We start from the raw sequence: 18657 nt of genomic DNA on the forward strand, positions 1-18657 counted from the left end.
ACGTGCAAAATCAAGTTTATGGCCTATTGGGATATCACACAGAGTTAAATATTCAAAACTAATCATTGTACTCATTTTACCAATTATTTCTAGCCCCAAACTTAAAAATAGCTTAATTCTGTTTCAACTGTTTATAGAAAAACAGATTGTAATGTTTCTATATCCTAGTCCAAGTTATCACAATCTCTCAACTAATCCATAGCAATAACCCTGTCACTAGTCTCCCTATGTTTTGTTCTGCCCCCTACAGTCTAGTCTCCATAAAGCATCAAGGTGGTCTTATTTTCTTAAGTAAAATCAAATAACTTCCTTTTCCAGCTTAAAATCCTCTGGTGGGCTCCCCATTATACTCAAAATAAAATATATTCTGGTTACCACAGCCTCCAGGTCCCTTTCTAATGTTTCATCTCATCTCTTAGGAACCCCCCGCCTCGTTCATTCCATTCCAGCCAAATTTTTCTCCTTTGCGTCCCTTGACAGGCCAAGCATATTTCTGCCTCCTGGCCTGTGCATTTACTATTCCCTCTGCCTGAAATGCTCTCCGCCCATCTTCTCATGGCTGGTTCCTTCTCATCATTCATATATCTGCACCAATGTCATTTCCACAGAAAAAAAAGTCTCTGGTCAATTTATCTAAAACAGCGGTGCACCCCTATATACCTCCTGGATATGCATGACACCAATTATCATATATTATTATGTATTATTTGTTTACTTTTTTTTCATTTCCTGTCTTCACTGTAAATTCTACTGGGGCAGAATTTTCTCTGTCTTTTCCACTAATGTGTCCCTAGTATTAGACCAGAGCTTGGCACATGGTTGTTGAATGAATGAAAGAGAAAATAGCTGATAATTTTTTTTTTCTTTTTAGGGCTGCACCTGTGGCATGTGGAAGTTTCCAGGCTAGGGGTCAAATCAGAGCTACAGCTGCTGGCCTATGCCACAGCCACAACAACACCAGATCTGAGCCACATCTGCAACCTACACCACAGCTTGCAGCAACACCAGATCTTTAACCCACTGAGCAAGGCAAGGAATCGAAACTGCATCCTCACGGATACTAGCCAGGTTCTCAACCCACTGAGCTACAACAGGAACTCCCCAGCTGATAAATATTTAATGTCTTATTTCCTATAATAATCCATTATTAACATTACAAATATACATACAACCATACTGATTAGAATTTAAGTTTAATTTCAAAGTGGTGATAAATTTACTGCACTCAAAGCTGGAAACAATCATAAGAATTCTGAGTTGATTCTAGCAGAACTTTACTAATTTACCTAAATGATAATATATAGTTTGGTGTGTTGTGTGCATGAGTTTATCTATAATATACTATATACTATAAAGGGTAGCAAAAAGTCACTAGATAATGCCTAAATTGACAAATCAAGAAATATTAGGAGCTTCCATTGTGGCTCAATGGTAGCAAACCCGACTAGATTCTTGCTCAGTGGCTTAAGGATCTGGCATTGCCATGAGCTGCAGTGTAGGTTGTAGATGCAGCTCCGATCCCACATTGCTGTGGCTGTGGTAAAGGCCAGCAGCTGCAGCTCCAATTTGACCCCAAGCCTGGGAGCTTCCTTATACCATGGTGGTGGCCTTAAAAAAGACAAAAAAAAAAAAAATTAATATCAGCATGTTGGTTATAAATAATGGCTTAACAACCATAAGAACGGAAAAAAAGAAATGGTTAAATTGATTGTCTTACAGAACTTAAAGGACTTGGGATAGGAGCCTAGAGGAGGATATAATGGCTATATTTTAACTATGGATGGTAAAGGCACACACATATTTATTTATTTATTTATTTAGTACTCATGTGCCCAGATCACACTCCCTATGTCTTGATGCGCCCTAGGTGTTTGGAAACACAGACATCAGAGGCAGACTGCCAGATACAGCTGTGTGACCTTGGCAGGTTACTTCAGCTCTTTCTTTCTTTTTTTTTTTGTCTTTTTGCTATTTCTTGGGCCGCTCCCGCGGCATATGGAGGTTCCCAGGCTAGGGGTCCAATCAGAGCTGTAGCTGCCAGCCTACGCCAGAGCCACAGCAACGCGGGATCCGAGCCACGTCTGCAACCTACACCACAGCTCATGGCAATGCTGGATCCTTAACCCACTGAGCAAGGGCAGGGACTGAACCCACAACCTCATGGTTCCTAGTCGGATTCGTTAACCACTGCGCCATGATGGGAACCCCACACACATATTTATTAAGTAAATCTTAAAACAGTAGAACTAAAAGATCGTTAAATTTTAACAGACTTAATTTTAGGCTAAATTCATACTGCTTGACAAGGTAGATAATACAAGTATTACTCATTACTTTAAGTTGTGATAAATGGAAAAGAACATAAGACAGAAATAAACCATATGCGAAAGATTCAATACATACTTTATGGAAATTTAGGTTATCCTGATTACAGATAAAACGTTTTGAGGTTGAGACTATGGAGATCTAAGACTTTCTGTAACACGTCCTTTTACATCACTACTTGGCAAAGAATATCAAATGTAATTATCATGCCATTAAATGTAATTTATAGATGAATATCTGTGGTAGACATTGTTAGCTGCCTGGACAAAATCCATTTTCCCCTTCTGCTTTTCTGGAAGAATTCTTATTTTCCTTGGGGCAGCATCACACTCTTCTATATCATCCAGTCCTCCTTAGAAGAGGGATGGCCCATGAGAAATAAGCCAAGTCACTGGTTGAAGCTTTCAGAAAAGCTCTTTATCAGGGGCTGACTTAGCCAAAGTTTCCATCCTTGTACCCTCTCTCTTTCTGTCTGTAGGGTGAGTGTAATGACTTGTGCTACAGCAGCCATCTTGACACCATGAGGAAAAGTCCAAGGAAACCAGAGAGACCTTGGCCATGACATCCATGAGGGATGGGTAGAGGGGAATGGGGAATGACTGCTGAAAGGAATTGTGGGGCAGGGATTCTTTTGGAGATGATGGAAATGTTCTATATTAGATAGTGGTTGTAGCTGCAAAACACTATAAATACAGTAAAAACCGCTATATATTTAGTATGCTTTGAATGTGTTACAAGGGTGAATTGGATCTCAATTTTTTTAAATGTCACACACGCACACACACACACAAAGAAAGAAGAAAACAGGACTATGATGTAGTCCTTCTTATATCTCTCTGTAGAACAACGGCAGTCACTCCCCAGTTTGTTGACCATACGACCTCCCTGACTGCTCCTATCACTTCACACCAAAATCCTCTGCCATGCACATCATCTGGAAGTGCTGCAACCGAACTAAAAAGTTGAGTTCTCTCTAGATTTTACAGCTTATTGCCCTCGTGATAGTTCCTTCAATGAGGAGAAATATCCATTAGTGTGTCACTCCTGGCTACCCTCTGACTGTTCCTGACTCCTCCTCAGAGACATTCAGTGACTTATCTAGTGGGTAAGTTTAGAAGGAGAAGCATACATATAGCCCAAGTGCTTTCTCTTCTTCCTTCTGGGAGTTAGTTACTCAGAGGAATAGCTCTTCTGCTCTGTCCATGGAGGGAGCCCTGCTGGTACCTGGGTTGGTGTGTTTAATTCTGCAGTACAGATTATTATAAAATCCACTTACCTCAAGATTTACACCACTTCCCCCAAACTCTTCTTTACTCATTTTACTTGTCAATAACTCACATAATGAAAAGGGGTGTTACTTACTGGGCCCCTCAATCACGACTCATTTTTTTTTCTTTTTTTGGGGAGGCCACATCTGCAGCATATAGAAGTTCACAGGCCAGGGGTCCAATTCGAGCTAGAGCTGCTGGCCTACACCACAGACACAGCCACACCTGATCCAAGCTATGTCTTCAACCTACACTGCAGCTCTTGGAACAATGGATCCTTAACCCACTGAGCGGGGGCAGGGATCAAACCTGCATCCTCGTGGATACTAGTCCAGTTCAAAACCACTGAGCCACAAGGGGAATTCCTACAACTCTTATTTAAAAGCCTTAGAGGGAATGTATATCAAGAGGTGGCCAGATCTCCAGTCCATTAACTTTGTAAAGCAGTGAACCATGCAGGAATTAACCACTCAAAGCTTCATAATCCACTTGGAATTTTCTAAGAGTCTTTCTGAGAATTCTGATCCCTAGTTTGAAGCATACTGTACAACAGAGGGGCATCCATATAGTAAAAAAGGTGAAAGTGATCACAGCTTTTCTGCGCTTGACCAGCACTGGCTGAGACAGAGCAATCTCAGGACAGGGCCTGTGTTGGAGAAGACGCTTCTATAGGCTTCCACAGCCTCTCTGCACTGCTTCCACCTCACTTGATAAAGAGAAGGGAAGCTGACATGACACATGTAGGTTTTTTACTGACACAATGCTCTAGAAACTGGGACAGACATCAGCCGCTTCGGGTACAAGAGTTTCAAACACAATATGCTGCTCAGTCGAGGCTCAATCAGCTACAACTGGACTTTGCCTTGTGGAAGGATGTGTCAGGGAGCAACTCTGAGGTGCATATTTGCAAAGCCAATCATATTTTAAATCCACAAAAGAGTTTATATTTAAAGAAACAATATGACAAGTTTTAAATCTCAGCACTCTTTCATGTAAAATCAGATTTTCACACTGCACTATACCCCTTCATCCTGGGGTCTAACCACATGTATGAATTCTGAGTGTAGGAAGTCATCTAGTCACTACCTTACAAAGCAGCCCTTAATGACTTCAAACATTTTTTATTGTTAGAAAGTCCTTCCTAACATGGAATAAAATTCTGCCTCATTTTAACCTTTCACTATCCATCTAGGATCTGACCCCTGGAGCCACACACCATGGTATTGTTCAAATAGTCAAAACAGCCATTAGCCTACTGTTTCTTCTCCAAGCCAACTTTCTCCAAGCACTTCAATTTAATTTTAGATACTCTGGATGTCCCCACCAGAAGCACAGCCTGTAGGGGATACAAAAACAAGTGAGCTTGACCTTCAAAATTCTATCCTTATTGTCCAGTGAGAGACACAGATATGTGTACACAAATAACTGTAGCTGAAAGGATAATAGATTAGGAGAAGTAAAAACAAGAAGTAGAAAAGAACTACCAATGAAAATGCTATAGGCAAAAAGATGAGAAAGTAAATTAGAGTGAACCATAGTTCTTGACTTTAAGGTAGTAAAGTTTTCAACCTCTAAAACATTTACCTGTCTACATAAGGGGAAATGTGTACATCTAAATCATGTGGTGTCTGTCAAAGCTATTTAGTAATTCATCCCAATTTTCATCTTCAGCAGTCATCAAGAAAATTTCTATTTATTTCTGCAGTCCAATAAGTTATTCCCACTCTAAATCTGAGTCAATACTGCCAAAAACAAACTGTTGAATTTCTAACGTACATATAAACCAACAGATTGCCACAAAACATTTCTACGAATGTTCTTAATACTCACCTGAGACTTGGTAAAGCTTAATAAATTTCCCTTTAAAATTTTTAGATATTATTCTACATATAACTGTAATTACACATTTATAGGGACATTATAAGCCACCTCATAGCTACGAATGCTCTAAAAACAGAGGGTCAGTCCCCTACTCCCCTGTTCCTCACCCCAAAGACCCCAGTGCAACAGAAATTGGTGAGAAAAAAACATGGAGCTTCTTGAGAACATGGAGATAAAGCAGATGATGGAGGAGGTGGGCAGGGAACAAGTAACTTAACAGTGGAGAAACACTATCTCAGCCCGGTGATCAAGGTCAATATCAACAGTGATGAGTCATGTTGACAGTTCATACCTTTGATAAGGTGTGATGAGAATGGTATTCTCTCCCTTATCTGTCTTTCTAACAATAACCCACGACCTCAGTCTTATACCAAAAATGTCAGACAAATCCCAGTTTGGGAGCATTCTACATGGTACCTAGCCTCAATATACTCCTCCAAACTGACAAGGTCATGGAAAACAAGGCAAATCTGAGAAACTGCCACAGCGTAAGTGAGCCTAAGGGGACAAGATGACTAAATGTAATGTAAGAGCCTAGATGAACTCTGAACAGAAGAAGGAATTTAGGTAAAAACTAATAAAATGTAGACTTTAGTTAACAGTAATGTATCAATATTGGCTCACCAGTCATGACAACTGTACCATACCACTGTAAGATGCTAACAACAGGGGAAACAGAAGGTAGAGTATACAGGAACTCTCTATAGAATATCTCTAACTTTTCTATAACTCTAAAACTGTTCTAAAACAAACAAAAAAGTGTATCTGAAAAAAAAAAAAAAAAGCAGAGGGAGGCATTCCTGCTGTGATGCTACAGGTTAAGGATCTGGCATTGCAGCAGTCAGATTTGATTGCTGGCCAAGGAATTTCCATGAGCCGGAAGATATGGCCAAAAAGGAAAGAGAAAAAAAAAGTAGAAGGAGGAAGCATCAATGGAGAATAGCAGCAGCCTGATAGAAGAACTGTTCAGATATTGAAGACTGGGAAGTCATTCTGGCTTATCCATGAACTTGACCATTATGCTAACTAAAACAGCCTGTTTGTGGCCTATCAAACATACAATGTACATCTGCTTTAACTATTAAACAAAAGGGTACATTAACCAGAGGTAAAGAATGTCCATGTTAAAAATAAAGATTAAATGCCTCCCTTTCTGGGATGCCAGTGCTGGTGTCCTTTGATGATAAAACTCCCTTCCCAGATGCAAAGGCCATGCTAATTCAATATTCAGAGCTAATTCAGCTCTGTTTTTTTTTGAAACCTTGAAGGAATGAATCCTTGATTTTTTTGATGTTCTTTAATCTGACAAGATGTAAAACTGTGCTGGAGTTCCCACTGTGGTTCTCCAGCTTGTGTCTGGAGGCGACGATTCAATCCCTGGCCTAGTGCGTAGGTTAAGGATCCAGCACTGCTGCAGCTGTGGCGTAGGTCGCAGCTCCAGCTTGGATTCAGTTCCTAGCCCAGGAACTTCCATATGCTGTGTGTGCAGCCGAAAAAGGAAAAAAACAAAACTGTGGAGTTCTGTGGTGGCTCAGTGGTAATGAACCCAACAAGGATCCACGAGGATTCAGGTTCATTCTCTGGTCTTACTCAGTGGGTTAAGGATCTGGCATTGCTGAAAGCTGTGGTGTAGATCACAGACGTAGATGGGACCCAGCTTTGCCATGGCATAGGCTGACAGCTGTGGCTCCAATTCAACCCCTAGCCTTGGAACTTCCATATGCCACAGGTATGGCCCTAAAAAGCAAAAAAATAAAAACAGTAACAATAAAAAAAATGTGCTGAAAACCATGTTTCTCCAGAGCAGTTCCTTGGAATTATCTGAGAGACTGTCTCCTGGGCTATAGTCCTCAGTTTCGCTGGAATAAAACTCTTTTCTATGCCTATTATAGACTGTTTATTGATTATTTCTGTCAATAAACCTATGGATCTATGAGTAGACTTTGTGGAAGGGCCTGAGAAGCAAACCCACTATTTGTAATATTATTTCTATAAATATATTTTCCTGAATTTCAAACAACTAACTTATAAACTAATTCTTAGAATGCAAACTTTCCTAAGTTAGGGTCTGCATATTTGAGAACAATGGGTCTGTGTATTTGAGAACAATGCAGAGTACACTTGACCCCTAGAACATTCTACCATTTTGTCACCAAGGACTTTTTTTTTTCTATTTAGGGCCTCACCCATGGCATATGGAACTTCCCAACCTAGAGGATGAATCGGAGCTGCAGCTGCCAAGAGCTACAGTGTAGATCACAGACCCGTGGTGTAGGTCACAGATTTGGCTCAATTCTGGTACTGTTGTGGCTGGAAACTTCCATATGGCACAGGGGCAGCCATTACAAAAATAAAAATTAAAAAATAAAAAAGAAATAAACACCCACAGCTTTTTTTTATGAAATAAATTTCCAAAACAAATTTACTTTTTAAACTTAGTAATGTTTATCATACTTTTAAATGTATTTATATTATTTTCATCAACTGTGTTCTAACAATAGTCACAATAGTAACTCAAGCCAGAGAGGAAAAAAAATGAATAGAGAATTATGGTCAAAAGCAATTAAGAAAATAAATTACATATACATATATTGCTAAGTGACCAATTGGATACACTCATGTATAAAATGTGGTAAGATTGTGTAGGGGAAATACAATGAAAATCAAATTCAAATTCAAAGAGGAAAAGATATGCAAAACTTCCCACTAGTTAAAAAGCTTACTTTTGAATGAATGATGGCAAATATTTAATTGCTACCGTATTTATATTCCATTGGACAAATTCAGTGATTTCACATTTCAATTTAGATACAATAATTACAATAATCCAGACGTTACATCCTTTGCAATGATTTAAATTTATGATGAAACAAAAAATTAGATAACAACGCTTTTATGAGCTAGACAGGGGAAAAAAGTATAATCTCCGACGAAGTAAACACCATGTAGGTGTTTTTCCCAAAACGCAAGGCAACCTCCGTAGTTTCAGTGGTAACAAAAGGTGACCGCTCGTTCAAGAACCCTCTCTTCTTTTCCTCCCCGATTTATTTTGCCCACTCGGTCGAGACACACAAACGCCCTCCCCAGTACCCAGCCCCCAACCCCCCGCACCCCCTTAGGCCGCCAGGTCCCTATATCCCGCGCATCCTCCTTTTCCCTGCCTTTCCAGCTTCCCGGTACTCCTCTCTCCTTCCCCCGCCCAGCCCAGCTGTCCCGCGCATGCGCCCTTCGCCTCCTTCCCTCCCACTGCTGCTGTGTCATGGCCGAGCGGAAGTCCCGGCCACAACGGGGCTGGGGAACCTTAAGATAGGGTGAGCTTGTAGCAGCATTCTACTCTTACTCCCCTAACACCTCTTTGATCTCCCGCTGTTGGTGAATCCCCTACCCTGCACTCTCCCGAACACTTCATAGTCCACGGATTTGAGTGGCCTGGCGGTAGACATGGCAGCGGCGAGCCTTCTGCCCAGGAGCCGGAGCGGGGTTCGGGGCGCGGCGACTGCAGCGGCCGCGAGAGGGAAGGGGCACATGGGACCGCTTGGCGCACCCTGCGCCTGTCACCGGCCTGGGACGCGAGCGCGACGGGGTCATGCGTCGGAAGGCGACAAATGAGACGGCGGGGACTGAGAGTGAGGGCAGCCCGGGACGCCCGGAAGAAGAGGCTGCTAGGCCCCTGGAGCCCGAGGTCTCCTTTCCCTGCGCCAAGCTCGCTTGCCGGGAGGGATGCCCGCTAGGCGTCCCAGCGATTTAATGAACCACTATGTTCATTGGTTTCTCACTGTTTGTAAATAAAAGCCGGTCCAGATGGCAATAGTTCAATACCTCAAGATGATTGCTTTTGAAATGAAAGACCTACTCGCTTGGTGGTTAAGAGTATTGGTTAGAGAGTAAAATTTTATTAAACAATTCCCCGCCCCTCCTCTCGGTTGCCCCCTCCCTGCTGCCGCCCCCGCCCCGCCTTGCCCTGCCCTGCAGGGAGCACCAGGCCCCCGCCACGTTCTCCATCGAGTCCTATGCAGGCCCTTTCAAATCTATCCGGAGACGCAGAGCCATTTCTTAAGGTTACATCCTCATCCTCTATGTTGAATCAGAAAGGCTTTGGGCCAGAATCCATATTCTAAATGGACTGATATATTCTGAGATAACAAACCTTATAAATCTAAACATTTTTACTCTGGTAGCTTTAGGAAAAAAAAATCCTCTCTGCAGTTAACTCAGAGTTTTTCATAGTCTTCTTGTTGTTCAGAAGCACCCCAATTGCCTAGAAGGCTAAAGCAGTTTATCCTTAGAAAATTTTACTTTCTGGTGAACTGTTATGAAGTCTCAATTAAAAGCAACCCACCACTCCGAAGAGTTGATAACCTACGCTGCCTTCTGGAATTACAAATACTTTTTACTTGTGAGAATTTGCCTTTCTCAACGTATTTATTGGCTTCAATACCTTCACACATTTTTCTGCATCTGGCCACACAGTTGAAATAATCCTCTGCAGTCTGATTCAATGTTATGTGCCAGTTCTGTTAGCACCCAAAATCATCTAAAACTTGGTTAGTATGTGCTTAAATCATTTTAAAGTAAAACGTATTCTGGAAGCACTAATCCAGGTAATTTTATGTAATACAGATCCTGGTTTATTACAGGGACCTCTTAATTTACATCTTCTCATCTCCCTTCTAGTTCATTCCATGTAGACCCTAGAATCAACTTAGGTCTTGTGTCATTCTTTTCAGTGACCTATCTTCATAGTCTCTACACCACATTCTGAGTAAAACCAAAGATCTTCAGCCTCCGCTAACCTCTTTACCTGCTTCTGCCATCCTACAGATTCTGGTTAACCTTTTGTTAAAACAGGTTGGATTATTCTGCTCTCTGAACACAACCTGACATTTAAAATGTTCTTGGGTCTGCTTTATATGGAATACCTCCTCCTATTCCCAGATCTCCCTGTATCTTGTTCAGTTGCCTGTGCAAGTACTTAACCAGATTTCATCCTAATTATTTAGTGTCTGCACTGCTAGTACCATGCCTTCCAAGAAGTAAGCTCTAAAACTGGACTGAGGTCCTGTCCCTGACTTTCACTGATCCTTCACTGACAGGAAGGTTGACATTTCCCTCTTCTTAATCAGTGTTTGACTTTTCTCCACAGTTACCCAGGAGTAGCCCTGCCAATTATTATGTAGCTTTATTATAATTTTAGAAGTGCTATGGAAACAATTGCCACTTGCTTAGCTAAAAAATTGACTGTCTGCCAACAGGTGAACATTAACAAATTTTTATGGACCATCTCAGTATGAATTGCCAATAATATGTGCTTCTATAACTTTAGAAATTTTAAGCAAATGTTGCTAATGCTTATGCTAATTTTAAACAACAAAACTTTTTTTTTTTTTTTGTCTTTTCGCTATCTCTTGGGCCGCTCCCAAGGCACATGGAGGTTCCCAGGCTAGGGGTCGAATCGGAGCCGTAGCCACCAGCCTACGCCAGAGCCACAGCAACGCAGGATCTGAGTCTTGTCTGCAGCCTACACCACAGCTCACGGCAACGACAGATCGTTAACCCACTGAGCAAGGGCAGGGATCGAACCTGCAACCTCATGGTTCCTAGTCAGATTCATTAACCACTGCGCCACGACGGGAGCTCCAACAAAAATATTTCTGCATAGAGAAATTTTTGAAAACAGAAAGAAAAAATCCATAACCCTAACACAATTTTATCATTTTTTGTGTAATCTTTTTTCCCATTTTTTAAAGTTTTATCAAAGTATTGTTGATTTACAATGTGATAATTTCTGCTGTACAGCAGTGTTCAGTTATACATTTTTTGTGTATCCTCTTAAAATGTTTTAAATACTTAAAATAATATAAATCACTGAGTTGCTGTTGTGGCTCAGCAGAAACAAATCTGAGTAGGAACCATGAGGTTGAGGGTTCAATCTCTGGCCTCACTCAGTGGGGTAAGGATCTGGCATTGCTGTGAGCTGTGGTCTAGGTCGCAGACATGGCTCGGATCTGGCGTTGCTGTGGCTCTAGCTCTAATTAGACCCCTAAGCCTGGGAACCTCCACATGCCATTGGTGCGGCACTCAAAAGACAATAAATAAATAAATAAATAAATAAATAAATATATACACATATAAATATTAGAAATTATAAATTTAAACATATATATACTTTAATATAAATTATAAATATAAATTCAACTTTTATTTTCCCATGTTATTGTTCTTCTAATAAATATTTTAGTTATTTCATGACATTCTATTAAGTGAGTATAACCATAAATTTACCTACTTAGTCCCTGTTGTTACATTCTCAGGTTGCTTCTAATTTTTAAGTTGCTACTATAAAAATAAATCATGAAGAAAATATTCCTTCATGTAGCTTCCTTCCCATATTTTAAAATTATTTATGGTAGATTTAAAATACCAAATCAAAGGGTACAAATAAGTATTATTCCTGATATACATTACCAGATCATTTTCAAAGGGCTGTACCAATTTAAACATACCACTACCAATAATGTATATGATTATTTGGCTTCTGATGCAAACAAATATAAGCAAGCTCTTCAAGTACAATACATGGTTCAATTAGATGAAAAGTTTTAATTTTGTAACTGAACAATAGCTTTGGGATAACTAGGCTTTGTGTTACTGCTGATTGAAATTAAAACCTAGTTATATAATTCTCTTCCTTGAACCCTTTAAAATAATTTGTGTGTGATGTAGGATCATGTTTAAGGTAATACATAGAAAAGGAAAAGCCTGCCTATATGATATAGGTGTAAAAATGACCAGATTCCAGAACCTTTTGAAACAGGGACAGACATCACAGTCTTTGTATCCAAATGACATTTGAACTGAAGACATAACCAACCACCTGTAAATCTCTATAATTTGTCATGACAGTCAGTTGAGACTAATTCCTAGAGTGATTTTTCAGAAATTTGATATTGAAGTATAATTTATTTCAGGAACAACCAAATTTACTTTATCCATCAACAAATTTCTACCTCTGAAATATTTTTGTAACTCATGTTGAAAAAGCAGAACTTAGGGTACAAATCGTAAACTTTCCACAATTGAGGAGGACTAAACAAATCAATGATTCTCTCATGGAAGGAACACTTACAGGTAAAGAAGTGGTTAGATAATTATTACTAAACTGGATTCAAGATCATTAGACACCAGACTGTTAGTCAGCTGAGGAAGTACCTGGTATCCCAGAAGAGGCTTTAATCTATTACAGTTGATTAGGAAATTGTTTACGCATTTTATCAGAAATCCATATTCTGAAATTCCTGTTGTGGCTGAGCAGTAACGAATCTGACTGGTATCCATGAGGATGCAGGTTCAATCCCTGGCCTTGCTCAGTGGGGTTAAGGATCCAGTGTTGCTGTGAGCTGTGGTGTAGGCTCACAGCTGCAGCTCTGATTTGACCCCTAGCCTGGAAACTTGCATATGCCTCAGGTACAGACCTAAAAAGAAAAAAAAAAAGAATGCATATTCCTTCCCAGAAGTACATTCTGTCCCAAGTTTGAAGCTTTTTTTTTTTTTTTTTTTTTTTTCTTTTGGTCTTTTTGCCTTTTCTAGGGCCGCTCCCAAGGCAAATGGAGATTCCCAGCCTAGGGAATTGGAGCTATAGCCATCCACCTATGCCACAGCCACAGCAACAAGGGATCCGAGCCGCATCTGCAACCTACACCACAGCTCACGGCAATGCCGGATCCTTAACCCCACTGAGCAAGGCCAGGGATCAAACCCGCAGCCTCATGGTTCCTAGTCGGATTTGTTGACCACTGCACCAGGACGGGAACTCCTGAAGCAATTTTCTTTATCACAGTCCAGTTTGATATTCAAAACTCAGGAGTACATTTAACCTTAAAGCTGCTTCCCTTTCCCAGCTTGGTACTGCTTAGGCTACTGTGGTGGGAGAGTCCCACTTGCCTTACTTTCCCCCTTCCTAGATGAGAATTGGAAGGAGCAGGTAGATACTTATGGGCTGTCTAGGTTGGTGGATATTCAAAGCTGATTAGTTCTTTTGCAGGATCCTTTCTAGGGGCTACTCAGAGCTTTTCTCCATGAGGAATTCCTGACTTTTGCTCCCTTAATAGAGAATGCCTATACTTTAGCTGTGCACTCACACCCCCATCCCAGTTCTGTATTGCATGCTACACCTTCAATTTCTTTCTGTTCAGAGAGACTATCCCCTAAGTAGATGGCTGAGTGAATGGGATCCCTTTTAAAATGGCCATGGATCAGGTCCCTCCTACCATTACACTGGATTGTGGGGACTCATATTTCTGCCCTAGCACTGATAGACGTCGAAGTTTGCTCTGAATTTGACCGCTTTTTTTGCTCTACCTGGCAGGCATTATTCGGGTATCTGCAGCCTTTCTCTTTACTTTCTGCAGGTCTGGGTCAAATACCAGTCCATTCTAGTTTCAATGAGTAAATGCCAAGCTCTCAGAGTAGTTCTTTTAAGACCTTCTCTCTAGGCATGCAGTGAAGGAAAAATACTCTCTCCCACGGTGAAAGAGGGCAAAGAGAGAAAAGCCCAGTAACTTTCCCCAAAGAAATCCACTCGAGCCTGAGATAGGTGTTGGTCTCAGGATCTTAAAACTGGTATTAAACAATCCTTACCTAGATTATGTAGGCATAGGTAATCTAGCACTTCATATTGTAATGTGGGTGTAACTGTTGTTTCGTTTTGTGTCTCAGGTCTCAAATAAGACAAAAGTCTCATATTTCAGATCAATAGAATTCAATATATAGGCCTCATTTGGTACAAATGCAAATTAAAACTACAATGAGGTACCACCTCACATGGGTCAGAATGGCCATAATTAGTAAGTCTATAAATAACAAATGCTGGAGAGGGTGTGAAGAAAAGGGAACCCTCCTAGACTGTTGGTGGGAATGTAATTTGGTACAACCTCTATGGAAAATAGTCTCGAGGTACCTCAGAAAAGTAAATTTACTAGAAAAGTAAATTTAGAATTATCATATGATCATAATCCCACTCCTGGGCATATATCTGGCAAAACTTCCCTTGGAAAAGATACATACACTCGTATGTTCATTGCAGCACTATTCACAATAGCCAAAACATGAAAACAACTTACATGTCCATAGACAGATGAATGGATTAAGAAGATGTGGTATGTATACACAATGGAATACTACTCAGCCATAAAAAAGAACAAAATTATGCCATCTGCAGCAACATGCTAGAGACCCTCATACTAAGTAAAGTAAGTCAGAAGGAGAAAGACAAATACCACATACCTTGAATCTAATATACAGTACAAATGAATCTGTCTAAAGAAAAGAAAGACTCATGGACAAGGAGAACAGACTTATGGTTGCCAAGGAGGAGGGGGAGGGAGTGGGATGGACTGGGAGTTTGGGGTTAGTAGATGAAAACTATTGCATTTGGAGTGGATAAGCAATGAGATCCTGCTGTATAACACAAGGAACTATATCTAGTCAATTGTGATGGAACATGATGGAGAATAATGTGAGAAAAAAGAATATATATAACTGGGTCACTTTGCTGTACAGCAGAAATTGACAGAACGTTGTAAATCAACTACAATAAAAAATTTTTAAAGCCTCATTTGGATCCTGATTTGAATTTACAAATTCAACATTATTAAGACCATTAGGGAAATTTGAACACAGATTGACAAATATTACAGAATTATCTTTAATTTTTTAATGTAATTATTCATTGAGGATGTATTGTTTTTAATGCCTTACCTGTTAGAGGTGTAAACTGAAATATATGTGTGCTATGAAATTATATTTGGGGCTTACTTTAAAATCCTTGGGGTTGGGGTCTGACAGTACAAATAGAAAAAGCTTAGTAAATTGGTGATAGTTATTGAAGCTGTATAATGAGTACATGTGGATTCATTATACTCTAACTTTGAGTGTGTTTGAAATTTTTATGTACAGTTTTAATATAAAATTTAAAATGTAAGTGTTCCATTTCATTTTGTAAAAATATGTGACCAATAATCCTCAAAGCTATCAAGGTCATGAAAACAAGAATGGCCTGAGAAACAACCAAGAAGAACATAGGAGACATGATGACCAACTCTAATGTGTACTGTGGATGGAATCCTGGAACAGAACAAGGCTGTTGGTTAAAAACTGAGGAAATGGGAATAAAGTATGAACTTTGGTTAATATTAAGGTTCATTAACTGTAATAAATGTACCATCCTACTGTAAAGTATTAATAATAGGGGAACTCTCTGTAATAGCTTCATAATAATTTTACAGATATAAAACTGTCCTAAAATAAAAAATTTCAAAGTCCATTTTAAGATCATGTTATATATTTTCATAATAACATCTCAAAATAATTTCTCACTGAAGTGCATAAACAATATTACTAGTTTTAAAAATATTTTTAAACTATTTCAGTGTATAGGACATGATTTAAAATTTTTAGTAAACCTGTAAGTTGTACTTAGGCTAAGAGAGGACTAAACAGTTTACTTTCAAAACATTAAAACAGATCTTAGTAAAGAAGCACAAATAGATCATGAAAAGAATGTGTAACAGGAGTTCCTGTCGTGGCGCAGTGGTTATCGAATCCGACTAGGAACCGTGAGGTTGCGGGTTCGGTCCCTGCCCTTGCTCAGTGGGTTAACAATCCGGCGTTGCCGTGAGCTGTGGTGTAGGTTGCAGACGCGGCTGGGATTCTGAGTTGCTGTGGCTCTGGCTTAGGCCGGTGGCTACAGCTCCGATTAGACCCCTAGCCTGGGAACCTCCATATGCCGTGGGGACCGGCCCAAGATATAGCTAAAAAGACCAAAAAAAAAAAAAAAAAAATGTGTAACAGAAACATAGTTTGTTTCCAGAAAAAGAAAATCCATAAAATGCATAAGAATCTATCTAGAAGTGAGAAAACAGTATAGAAAAATATCAATATGCTTAGCACTGTGTGCTTTAGAAAACACGAAATAAGCATCTAGTAGTCTGGAGTAAATAAGACCAGCTAAAGAGAGGACTAATCACAGGTATTGCTGCTTGAACACATCACAAAGGCAATATATAGCAAAGCCAAGTTTTAAACAGCATGTGCCCAGGCTCTGAGCTGCAGCACCGAGATAGGGAAGGGGAGAAAAGGACAGACACTAAAGCCAAAAAAAAAAGGCAATGCTGGCCTTTTCCCTCAGAATACATCCAAGCACAAACTTACAGACTTCAGCTAATCTCTGGTTTGCTTCTTCAATGAAATCAAGGAGCCAGGGAAGACATCCTTTCTGATTCCTCCCTAGTGTATACATGTATGCACTTACCCTCAGATCTGTGCTAGTATGACATCATCTTCTCCATTGTTTAAAATAACTCATCTACTTCATGATGTCTTTCGTGGATCACTGGGTTAGTGTACAACTGGGTTAGTGCATTCCAATCTTTTTTAATTAGTTATTTTATTAAACTATAGCTGATTTACAATGTTATGCTAATTTCTGCTGTACTGCAAAGTAACTTTGTTATACACATATATACATTCTTCTTACCTTTTTTTTTTAATGGTTGCACTCACAGCATATGGAAGTCCCCAGGTCAGGGACTGAATACCAACCACAGCTGTGACCTATGCCACAATTGCAGCAATACCAGATCATTTAACCCACAGCACCCAACCCCAGGTCACAATGACTGCAGCTGCTTGGCACCAAGAGGCAGGTTGCAGGACACCCATTTTACTAGTTGGTATCATAGTTAATATCACGTAGCAGGTTTTAGAGTAGCAGCTTCCAGGATATGACAGACCATGGCAGTTTCCTGATGTTGGCAGGGAAGACAGTTTTAAAGCCAGCAAATTTCCCAGTTCAACATGGTTTCCTGATTGAAGAAGAATCAGTAGTTCCCTTGGTTGCCTAGTTCTGCTTGAGAGTAGATCCCAAAATCTCAGCCTCAAAATGGTTCTCAACCCTGGCTGCATATTAGAATCACCCGAGGAATTTATTAATTATACTTGTACACATGCCCTGAGGTTTTGATTCAATATATCCACAGTGGATTCCAGAGTCCATACTTTTAAAAGCAAACCAGATTCTTGGGGTGCAAAGCTAAGGTTTAGAACTACCCAAGATTCTTTCCTTAGTCCTGCCAACAACTACATATGCTATTTAAAATCCAACATTAAATCCATTTGTTTTTACCATCTAGAAGTGTTAGGTTTTTGTTGTTGTTTTGTTTTGTTTTATTTTTGTAACCGAACTTTGACCGATGGAATGCCTGGGGGGGGGGGATGAAAATCTTCACAACAGGGATAGGTCAAAGTTTTAGCATAATGAAAGTTTAAATGTGCCATTCCCTTCCTGTCAATAAAGAACACTGACATTTTCAGGGCTTATAAAGAGAAGAGATTGTAAGAAAAAACAAGCCAAGAAGAGTAATAAACCTCTGCCTGGAATTTTGAAAAAGAAATTGATGTTGAGAGACTAAAGCATAAAGGTTAGGTAACCTATATTCTGTAAATTAGTTACATCCTAATTTACACCCTAACTTATTTTTATTGTCTTACCTGCTTTGCAGCTATAGTGTTTTATTTCGGAATAAAAAATGAAATAATAACATGAAAAAGAACCCTTCCAATGCCCTTATCGGGTAAATGAACTAAAATTTCTGGTCTGTTGCTGCCACCTAGCAACTATCCGAGGCAATGCAGGTCATGTGGACATTACTATTCCAATCTTCCAGGAGTGTTGTTAGTACCACTTCTCTCTTATTTCAGCATCACACTTCTAGAATGCTTTGAGGTATGTGCTAAACTCTTAAATAATAAGCCCTTTAAGTGTTGTTAGGCCTTTTCACTCAACAGATCACTTAAATATGAAAATGTCTTTTTTTTTTTTTTTTTTTTTTTTTGTCTTTTTGCCATTTCTTGGGCCGCTCCCGCAGTATATGGAGGTTCCCAGGCTAGGGGTCAAATCGGAGCTGTAGCCACCGGCCTACGCCAGAGCCACAGCAACGCGGGATCCGAGCCGCGTCTGCGACCTACACCACAGCTCACGGCAGCGCCGGATCGTCAACCCACTGAGCAAGGGCAGGGACCGAACCGCAACCTCAGGGTTCCTAGTCGGATTCGTTAACCACTGCGCCACGACGGGAACTCCTGAAAATGTCTTGAGTATGAATTACTATCCAATGTGAATGGCAGA

At 40.0% G+C, this 18657-nt stretch overlaps 1 protein-coding gene across 3 annotated transcripts in view; it reads right to left on the reverse strand.

The window, feature by feature from the left end:
• ACYP2 (acylphosphatase 2) overlaps positions 1 to 18657 on the reverse strand; it is a 285742-nt gene that overhangs the window by 154331 nt on the left and 112754 nt on the right. The window contains exon 1 of one of the 3 annotated variants that reach the window (XM_013992776.2): positions 8860 to 9290. The exons of the other annotated variants lie outside the window; for them this stretch is intronic. Within the exon in view, the coding sequence (XP_013848230.2) occupies positions 8860 to 9001 (142 nt within the window). The 5' untranslated portion in view covers positions 9002 to 9290. Of the gene's footprint in view, positions 1 to 8859; positions 9291 to 18657 lie in introns of those variants that run through there. 3 annotated transcript variants of the gene reach the window in all.

Source organism: Sus scrofa, chromosome 3 (assembly GCF_000003025.6).
Source record: "Sus scrofa isolate TJ Tabasco breed Duroc chromosome 3, Sscrofa11.1, whole genome shotgun sequence".
NCBI lineage: Eukaryota > Metazoa > Chordata > Mammalia > Artiodactyla > Suidae > Sus > Sus scrofa.